The 11,044-nt window shown below is 36.0% G+C and overlaps 1 protein-coding gene across 1 annotated transcript in view; it reads left to right on the top strand.

The window, feature by feature from the left end:
- Positions 1 to 11,044, top strand: part of LOC144440402 (sortilin-related receptor-like) — a 63,272-nt gene that overhangs the window by 37,096 nt on the left and 15,132 nt on the right. Inside the window, exons 26-35 of the mRNA XM_078129774.1 lie at positions 265 to 435; positions 808 to 954; positions 2,035 to 2,169; positions 4,266 to 4,374; positions 5,639 to 5,826; positions 7,376 to 7,485; positions 8,417 to 8,527; positions 8,828 to 8,891; positions 9,225 to 9,322; positions 10,617 to 10,695. Of these exons, the coding sequence (XP_077985900.1) occupies positions 265 to 435; positions 808 to 954; positions 2,035 to 2,169; positions 4,266 to 4,374; positions 5,639 to 5,826; positions 7,376 to 7,485; positions 8,417 to 8,527; positions 8,828 to 8,891; positions 9,225 to 9,322; positions 10,617 to 10,695 (1,212 nt within the window). The remainder of the gene's footprint in view (positions 1 to 264; positions 436 to 807; positions 955 to 2,034; positions 2,170 to 4,265; positions 4,375 to 5,638; positions 5,827 to 7,375; positions 7,486 to 8,416; positions 8,528 to 8,827; positions 8,892 to 9,224; positions 9,323 to 10,616; positions 10,696 to 11,044) is intronic.

Raw genomic sequence — 11,044 nt, 5'->3', positions numbered from 1 at the left:
TGCAAATACCACACCATGACCACACCCATAGCAACAACCAAATGGTGGTGTATTTCACAAAGATAATATCAGAGGTCTTCTGACCGACATCTTGTTAGTTTTTGTGTCAAAGGAATATTTAAAAAATATATGAACAATTAAAAAGATAAGCTAATCCTGACCTGCCTACCATATTTTTGGAGGCCATGTTATTAGAAACACACAATTATTTGTTTTGCCCGCCTCATGGTTAACTTTAAATACTTTCCCCCACCCTCTTATCAGGATTTGGTCCAACTGATTGGTCAACCTCTACACCAACAACAACGAGACCGAACTGTCGACCGTGGGAATTCCAGTGTGGTATAACAGCACATGAAAACTGTATTCCAAGTGCCTGGGTGTGTGATCACTATGATGATTGTGGTGATAACAGTGACGAAAAAGGATGTCCTGGTAAGTTGCAATCATGATAAACAAAAGTTATTACCTGATTCAATGTTGGGGGCGCTTGTACAGGATGTGGTGTGTGATCACTATGACGATTGCAGTAATAAAAGTGACGAAATAGGATGTCCTTGTAAGTTGTAATGATAAACAAAAGTTATTACCTGATTCAATGTTGGGGGCGCTTGTACAGGCTGCGATGTGTGATCACTATGATGCGAGTGATGAATGGGGATATCATTGGAAGTTTTTACTCCAGTACTCGAGGCTTCCGTTTACTTATTAGAAAGACACATACTAAAACTATTGTTGCAACAAGTTGAATTGCAGGTGTAATACAACAAAAACATGCCATGATGTATCATTATATTTTGTTTGTAGCCATGCCAGTATATACAACGGCAGTACCAACGAGAAGCTGTCCAACAAACAGTTTCATTTGCAATAATGGTGCATGTATACCTAGGGAGTATGTCTGCAATGGACACTTTGACTGTGTAGATGGGGAAGATGAACATCAAGGCTGTGGTAAGATGCTAAACAACTTTACATGTACACCGAAGCGACTTATTAAATTACTTTCAAAAAAAAAAAAAATGCTTTGTCTGTTAATCAGTGGTCAGTAGCATCTGTTGATAGCGTTGTGTCGAGTTCAATGCTTGCAGGAATGAACGCTGTTATGATTTTTTTACTGTGTTAAAACTGTACAGTACTAGTTGTGTAACTGGCATGTCATTTTTCTATCCGACAACTACTGGCAGTATATTCACTGAAAATTGTTATTGCCGTTGAGGGCGCTGTTTTTTTGGATGTGGGTACTAAAATCAATTTGATTGGAGTTATCGTGTATACAGCTACAAGATGTGATGCAATACTGTTCACAGTGTACGTTATCGTACATAACAAATCATTTTAGTTGCAGCTAGTGCAGCTTTGATATTTTCTGTAAGATAAATGTCACAAATGAAGATAAAAGTGAATATCACATTCAATTGTCCCGCTTAGTTAAAAAAATCCACCACCCAATTTGTAGTCGAAACAGGTGTACATCACAGAGCTTTCTCGTCAATCTTGTTTGTGAGGGCACAGCAGAGTAACTCGACTAGTCTACATTCCTACACATGAGAGCATAATACACGAAGTTGTTTACAGCCAAATTTATAAATGTATAAGGGAATGAGCACAATTTATGCACTTCAGTTAATGTGAGTTCTTGTGGTTGACTACCATAATCTATAACTGGTTGTCAAGTGTAACCTCTTCCTGGAGAAGTAAATTTAAACCCATATTTAGGTAAGAAAGTACCCTTTCATATGTAGTCTCGGTGAAAGGGTACATTAAGTTTAAACCAATCAACAAATGTAGTGCAAAAGAAATATTTCCAGTGTTTTTGACAAATGCATTATGCATTTTCAATTGCATTTTTGACCAAATTCAATACTTACATTTTTGACCAAATTCAATACTAATTGCATTTTTGACCAAATTCGATTCTTGCATTTTTGACCAAATTCAATACTAATTGCATTTTTTACTGAAGTCAATACTTGTGTTTTTTATCAGTTCTTACTATAGTGGCTTGTTTGACCAATACTTTATTTTCTCCAGGTACCCCAACACGCCCTGCTCACACATGCTCACCGTATGAATTTAGATGTGGGAGTGGTGAATGTATATGGAATGCTTATGTCTGTGATGGATCCAGCGAATGTCTTGACTTCTCAGATGAAAGGAATTGTTCTGGTAAGTATAGTAGTACCAAATCAGAGTGACTATAGAGTTTGAATTACTACCAAATCAGAGTGACTATAGAGTTTCAATTACTACCAAATCAGAGTGACTATAGAGTTTGAATTACTACCAAATCAGAGTGACTATAGAGTTTTAAGTGATATCAAACCAGAGTGACTGTAGAGTTTGAATTACTACCAAATCAGAGTGACTATAGAGCTTCAATTACTACCAAATCAGAGTGACTATAGAGTTTGAATTACTACCAAATCAGAGTGACTATAGAGTTTGAATTACTACCAAATCAGAGTGACTATAGAGCTTCAATTACTACCAAATCAGAGTGACTATAGAGTTTGAATTACTACCACATCAGAGTGACTATAGAGCTTCAATTACTATCAAACCGGAGTGACTATAGAGTTTCAATTACTACCCAATCAGAGTGACTATAGAGTTTGAATTACTACCAAATCAGAGTGACTATAGAGTTTGAATTACTACCAAATCAGAGTGACTATAGAGCTTCAATTACTACCCAATCAGAGTGACTATAGAGTTTGAATTACTACCAAATCAGAGTGACTATAGAGTTTGAATTACTACCAAATCAGAGTGACTATAGAGCTTCAATTACTACCCAATCAGAGTGACTATAGAGCTTCAATTACTACCAAATCAGAGTGACTATAGAGTTTGAATTACTACCAAATCAGAGTGACTATAGAGTTTGAATTACTACCAAATCAGAGTGACTATAGAGTTTGAATTACTACCAAATCAGAGTGACTATAGAGTTTGAATTACTACCAAATCAGAGTGACTGTAGAGTTTGAATTACTACCAAATCAGAGTGACTGTAGAGTTTTAATTACTACCAAATCAGAGTGACTATAGAGCTTCAATTACTACCAAATCAGAGTGACTTATAGAGTTTTAAGTGCTATCAAACCAGAGTGACTATAGTTTCAATTCCTGCCAAACCAGAGTGACTATAGAGTTTTAATTACTACCAAATCAGAGTGACTATAGAGTTTGAATTACTACCAAATCAGAGTGACTATAGAGTTTTAAGTGCTATCAAATCAGAGTGACTATAGAGTTTGAATTACTACCACATCAGAGTGACTGTAGAGTTTTATAAAAGTGATATCAAGCCAGAGTGACTATATTTAGAGTTTCTATTTGACAGTGCGATGTTTTATACATCTTGCACAACATTTAAAAAAAAGTTGCATAAAACAAAATTGAAAATACAGACTGCCACTGATAATATACCGGTACATGCATATAAAATGATACATTTAATTAAATATCCCTCAATCCCCAAATGATGCATTGTGGGAACCACCCCCTAATCTAATCTTTACCTGTGAGTACAAGATCTATTGGAGGTAAGAAAGTGCAGACATCAGTTAACTGGAGACAACAATGAAAAAGGCATACCACCCGACATCAGACTGTTAATGAATGGAACCTGTTAGAAAGAGGGAAAGTAAACAAATGAATTAGATTAATGACACTTGGCACAGCATGTTGGAACAGCAGAGACTTGCAAATACATTTAAAGTGAAAAAATACAACCAGTGACAGACTAGCACGAAGAAGGAGAATTTATTAGAAGCAGGGACAATAAAGAAATGAATTGGATTTTAATAACACTTGGAAGCGCATTTTTGACAGTCGAGATACAGTGTGTTACACTCCCTCATTTGAGTATGTAATAAGTTACATTCGAACAATGGTGACAGGGGCTTGAAAGGGCATTTTTAAGAAGTTCTTTGAATCTGCCTCAAAACTTTTTTAAAGTTAAACTTGACTTGGCAAAGAGTAACCACGTTATGGCATGTTACGTTTACGTAAAGAGGCCATAAATCTGTAACACTTTTTAATCCTAAAATGTAATGCAAGTGTCCAGAAAATGTTCTCCTTTATATAACAAGACTTAGTTCTACTCGTCCATACTAGTATATTGCTGGTTGAAACGTAATAATCCAATCAGTACAGTGTCAAAGCATTTGGGATGTTTAGCGTAGACTAAATATTTGTTTTACTTCACTAAATATTTACTTCTACTTTTTCTCCAATTGAAAAAAAAACCAACACAGCACGTGTTAGCCGTTTAGATGCCAATGCTGTCGATTATCAAACTGTTGAAGTATCGTGGGATCCACCCTCGAGTGTAAGCTTTGCCTGTGAGTACAAGATCTATTGGAGGTAAGAAAGTGCAGAGATTAGTGAACTGGAGACAACAATGAAAATAGCGTACCACTGTCATCAGACTGTTGATTAACAATACCTGTTGGAAACAGGGAAAGTAAACAAGTGAATTGGATTAATAACACTTGGCACAGCATGTTGGAACAGCAAAGACTTGTATTACATGTCATTGTTTGATAAGAACAGTTATAAGGCCTCTTTGCATGTACATGAATTGCCAGGGGAACTTCAGATTTCTTTGTGAATGTGAACTGTTATGTAAAGAGGCCATAAAACTGTTTTTGTCGAATGATGGAATGTAATACGTGTCTCTCTGTATCTCCAACATGCTGTGCCAAATGTGAGAATCCAGTTCATTTGTTTACTTTCCCTGTTTTTAACAGGTTCCTTTCATCAATGGCCTGATGTCTACAGTTGTACGGTACTTGCATACAAAGTGTTGCAGCCTACCATTTCAATAAGTAGTACATGGTGTCCCGAGACGTTCATTTTATACAAAATTTTGTGGGACGTTCAAAAACTTATTATTAACCTACTAACTGTACACAACAATCTCACAATGAAATGTAGTCAGATGTAACACAACAGGGTTCGCACGGTCCTGGAAAACCCTGGACGAAACTAATACTTTAATAATAGGGATAGAACTTTTCATCTCAGAGGGAAAACGGAGGTGTACCCAACTGATCGAGTCGATTTCAATGTGCTGGAAAACTGACACAATGAAACATGTGAGAGCAGTTGTTAATTACTTCTCGTCCATGTCAGAGAATTAGATGTCATTCAATAAAATAAATTTTGATGGTTGACACCCCTGGAAAATGACCCAAATCAATACGAATACCCTTGGAAAACTGACAGAAAGCCCCTGGAATGGATTTTACAAGTTGTTGCAGATCTCGCAAGATATGCAAATATGCATAGCAACAACGGTTGTCAAACGTGATCGTAGTCAAGCTTTCGCCATGGTAATGTTCGATTATGTTGAGAACAATAATGTCGCTAAGCATTTGACACTTTCAGCTTGACAACCCTCAAGTGGTTGCTATGGATGCAATGGCTCACGCGGGATCTCGTGAGATCTGCCGCAAGATGAAAAAACAGCTTATTTATCTGCAGTACAGTAAATACAGACAGTAAAACTTCTTCTGTCCATCTACTGGAACAACAACTGAGGCAATTAGGTGTTGCCAGTTGGTCAGTTTTCATTTGAACATGAATATAAACATCTCTCTTTTTGCTCCCTTATGTGTTTCCATAGGAAAGCCGGTTCATCTAACTCACAGAGTCGAAAAATTCCTTGTGCTGCCACACTGACAAGAATGAAAGCTAAGATAGACACACTGGAAGCTGGAGTTAGGTATGATTTCTCTGTGGCTATCAGGAACACTCAGACTGGAATTGAGTACGCAACAACTGAAGCTGTCGGTGCCACCACAATGCAGGGAAGTAAGTATTAGAGATTTGGGGAACTATAAGTACATACCTGTATAATGTACACAGTGTAGTAAGAACTAAGTACATACCTGTACAATGTACACACAGTGTAGTAAGAACTAAGTACACACCTGTACAGTGTACACACAGTGTAGTAAGAACTAAGTACATACCTGTACAATGTACACACAGTGTAGTAAGAACTAAATACATACATGTACAATGTACACACAGTGTAGTAAGAACTAAATACATACCTGTACAATGTACACACAGTGTAGTAAGAACTAAGTACATACCTGTACAATGTACACACAGTGTAGTAAGAACTAAGTACATACTTGTATAATGTTCACACAGTGTAGTAAGAACTAAGTACATACTTGTATAATGTTCACACAGTGTAGTAAGAACTAAGTACATACCTGTACAATGTACACACAGTGTAGTAAGAACTAAATACATACCTGTACAATGTACACACAGTGTAGTAAGAACTAAGTACATACCTGTACAATGTACACACAGTGTAGTAAGAACTAAGTATATACCTGTACAATGTACACACAGTGTAGTAAGAACTAAGTACATACCTGTATAATGTACACACAGTGTAGTAAGAACTAAGTACATACCTGTACAATGTTCACAGTGTAGTAAGAACTAATTACATACCTGTATAATGTACACACAGTGTAGTAAGAACTAAGTACATACCTGTACAATGTACACACAGTGTAGTAAGAACTAAGTACATACCTGTATAATGTACACACAGTGTAGTAAGAACTAAGTACATACCTGTACAGTGTACACACAGTGTAGTAAGAACTAAGTACATACCTGTATAATGTACACACAGTGTAGTAAGAACTAAGTACATACCTGTACAATGTACACACAGTGTAGTAAGAACTAAGTACATACCAGTACAGTGTACACACAGTGTAGTAAGAACTAAGTACATACCTGTACAATGTACACAGTGTAGTAAGAACTAAGTACATACCTGTACAATGTACACACAGTGTAGTAAGAACTAAATACATACCTGTACAATGTACACACAGTGTAGTAAGAACTAAGTACATACCTGTACAATGTTCACACAGTGTAGTAAGAACTAAGTACAGACCTGTACAATGTACACACAGTGTAGTAAGAACTAAGTACACACCTGTATAATGTACACACAGTGTAGTAAGAACTAAGTACATACCTGTATAATGTACACACAGTAATAAGAACTAAGTACAGACCTGTACAATGTACACACAGTGTAGTAAGAACTAAGTACAGACCTGTACACATGTATTGGTCCAACTTTTTCTCATTTTCAGTACCCTCAGCTCACCTAGGATTTCACATATTGGTCCAACTTTTTCTCATTTTCAGTACCCTCAGCTCACCTAGGATTTCACATATTGGTCCAACTTTTGTCTCATTTTCAGTACCCTCAGCTCACCTAGGATTTCACATATTGGTCCAACTTTTTCTCATTTTCCGTACCCTCAGCTCGCCTAGGATTTCACATATTGGTCCAACTTTTTCTCATTTTCAGTACCCAGGGCTCCCAGAGGATTCAGTGTACATGGTGATCAGTCAGATAATTCGATATTGGTCAGTTGGCAACCTCCAGCACCCTCCAATGGAACGATCGTTAGATATGATGTAAGTATAAATACACAGAGTCTGTGTGTTTGTAATGAACTTTTTTTTGGATGAGTAAAAGAGTATTACTACTATTACAATATTGTTTAGGTATGTTTTGACTAGTAGTAGTCATTAATAAAATAATATTGTGAGAACAACATAGAGAATGTGTGGTAACTGTCTGCTGTCTTTATGCTACAGTACTCTACTAATCTGGCCCTCGGTTTCTGCCAACAAGTGACTTGTGAACAGCACTCCTAGAGGCCAAACTAAGAAATCTTTCATCTTTCCTATAACCAGAATATGGCACATTAGACATAATACTAGTCTTGCATTTAGATGTCTATTTTATCTTTAAGTAGTATAATATTAATAGTAACAAGTTGAAATTGTGTTCATTGGGGTCCTGATTTTTGGATGCGGATCTAAAAATCACTTTGATTGGATATTTTGCACCATACTGTATGTGTGTACTGCAGTTCAAATATTTTTTATCCACATGTGAGTACAGCTCAGGATGTACAATATATTGAACAAGTTATTATAGCTAACAAAACAGTTTTTTTTTTAAATGTTCCAGTGCAGCTTCAAATGAGTCTTTCCTATGAAGATGACTTCTGCTAGTTCTCATAAATTGCAGTTTTTTCATAGCACGCAGTCACTGCGTTTGAAATTGACCGTCGCTAAAAAGTATGCCCTCTAGTGGTACAATTCTCCTAACCACGTTTTGAATGTTTTTTCAGAAATTTCATATTCATTCCCTGTAATTTGTATTTTTGCAGATTTTTTGTATTTTTGCAGATTTTTTGTGAACAAAAATTACAAAGTACAAATTAAAACTAAAATTACAAATTACAAAATTACAAATGTTTTAAGACATCAATTTGAACTGATAGTGTCTCTTCTCAGGGACAACGTTTTGAATGTTCTCAATTTTTTTTTTCAACAGATTCTATACTGGGAAAATCCAGATCATTTATTGTTTAAGACTGTCTTTGATGTATCGTTAACCCATACTAAACTATACCAGCTTGATCCAAGAAAGAAATATTATGTTAAGGTAAATATAATGTCACTGTAACAGGGTGAATAGTTTACTTCCCTATTGACAAGCAATGTTTGCTTGCTTATTGCTCATCTGCTTCTCTATTCCAACTGTGAAGTGCACCTCAGAGTCTATGGTTTTTTGTATTGTGGTTTAGAAATTGTGTCTGTTTCTTCAAAAAAATGTTTACATTTTTGATAATTATAGCAATTTGTGAAAGAAGTTGCCTGAAAATTGTGACAAGTTTATTCTCAGCACTACTGTAGCATCGGTCATACGCAACTTTTCTTTCTAAATCTGTTATTCCTTGTGTAGATGGCAGCCAGCACAGCAGCTGGACAGGGAAACTTTACCGAGGTGAAAAGTGCAAATATTTTAGGTAAAGTATGTCATTTCTTGTTGATGTTTGAACACGTCCACACTTCCTAGATCCCTAGAAACTGGTGATGAAGATGTTTTTTTTTTTGGGCAGTAGAAATGATGTTGGTTTGGTGTTTCACTCATGGGACATTAAATTATGTTTTTGGACATAAAGATAGACATATTTCAACTCTAGTAATCAATTTGCTTTAATATAATTTGTAATAAAAAACCTTGTGAGACCATTGTGTCACCTATAGACACTTTGATTTGGTAATAACATATAATTTTTTTTAATTTTTTTAAAATGTTTTTTTAATTTTTTTAATTTTTAATTTTTAATTTTTTACAGAGACCCCTCCACCACCCACTAATTTAAAGGCTACAAAACAATCTGACCCATCCACGGTACTCCTCACATGGCAAAAGTCAGGTGGTGAACCCGTTGACGTAAGTTTATCTCGTTTACAATCAGTGGCAATACATGCCTAGGAATATGATGTATTATAAAGCACTTATTGCTTGTCTTACTTAGGCACAGTGTGATTAAAATCTGATGTAGTGTACATGTTGCAGTTTTATTTTGGGTGTTACGTTTACTGTCATTTGTCTTTTGTGAGCGCTTGTTACATACACCTGACCCAATACCACTTGCGTTTCTGTACCACATCTCGTACTTACAGGTAGCCAGTCAGAATCTGTCTTACAATATATACTTAACGTTTGAAATTGAAAGAAAGAGAACCACCAAACAATAACGATAACAATTAACATCGTTGTCTGTGCTCGGTGCTTATGCTCTTTTCAAACAGAAGGCTGTGAAATACTGTACCCGTATATTTCAGCACATAATTGCCTCATTTTTTGAGTGAATTCACTCAAAGATATAATTTTGGTATGGGAACGCCTATGGTGTTGTGTCAGATGTATGTAACAAGCGCCCAAAAGAGAACAAACAACAGTAAACATAACAGCCAAAAAAGAAATCATGACGTGTACACTACATCAGATTTTAATCAGACAGACTAATTAATATTACCCTGTGACTTGCAGCCTCAGGAAGTAGTTGCTGTGTAGTTGCCTTTGGGGTAATAAGATGTGTAGTAATGCCCTCATAACCAGACAATAAGTGTATAATGTATATATTATGTAACTTTCATGCTTCTGAGTAATGAGTGTACATTTACATATTAATGACTTCATTTGAATAATCCAATAGTCTCAAACTGACATAATGCTGTCACTCCCTATTGCGACCAATCAGGTTGAGTGCATATTATGAGAATTACGATAATGATACTGGTTGTCTGCTCATCAGAATGTCCTTTTATCAGTTGAAGACTATATTAAATCTGCATTTGACGATGCCAAAGAGTCTTAACATACGTTATAACATATGTGAGCCAAGTTGAACGAAATAATATGGAATTATGTACTCTGGTCCTTCTGCATCTATGTCACTTGTCCTGCTGTGTTGGAAATAAGAGTCAAAACGTTCAAAATTGTCAACCCCATATTATCATGCAGGCGCAAGCATTCTTTTATGACTTTGATCTTGACCTTGGCTTTCAAGGTCAATTATCAAAATCCAGCCATTTCCTGCATATCACACACAATTTATAGTATTTTTTTTCTTGCCATTCTTTGATCATGTCATGATTCAGTCACAGAGCATTTTAGAATTTGAGGGGAACTGTCATGTACTTTAATCATGTGGCTAATAGTATGTAATTTGATTTTACAGGTGTACAATGTGTATTATACATGGGCTAACATAAGTGGAGATGAACTGTATCAAAACACTACAAATCAACAACTGATAGGTAGGTACAGTTCTATGAAAAGTCTGTAGAGAAATGCTGCAAATACACAAAAATGACAGGTGTGCAGGGTTCTATCTAAGGTCCATAGAGAAATGCTAAAAGTACACAAATGACAGGTATGCAGGGTTCTATCTAAGGTTTGTAGAGAAATGTTACAAGTACACAAATGACAGGTATGCAGGGTTCTATCTAAGGTTTGTAGAGAAAAGCTCCAAGTACACAAATGGCAGGTATGCAGGGTTCTATCTAAGGTCTGTAGAGAAATGCTAAAAGTACACAAATGACAGGTATGCAGGGTTCTATCTAAGGTCTGTAGAGAAATGCTACAAGTAGACAAATGACAGGTATG

Source organism: Glandiceps talaboti, chromosome 9, assembly GCF_964340395.1.
Source record: "Glandiceps talaboti chromosome 9, keGlaTala1.1, whole genome shotgun sequence".
Lineage (NCBI taxonomy): Eukaryota > Metazoa > Hemichordata > Enteropneusta > Spengelidae > Glandiceps > Glandiceps talaboti.
Note: the sequence above shows the minus strand (reverse complement) of the source record. Positions and strands in the feature narration are given on the sequence as shown.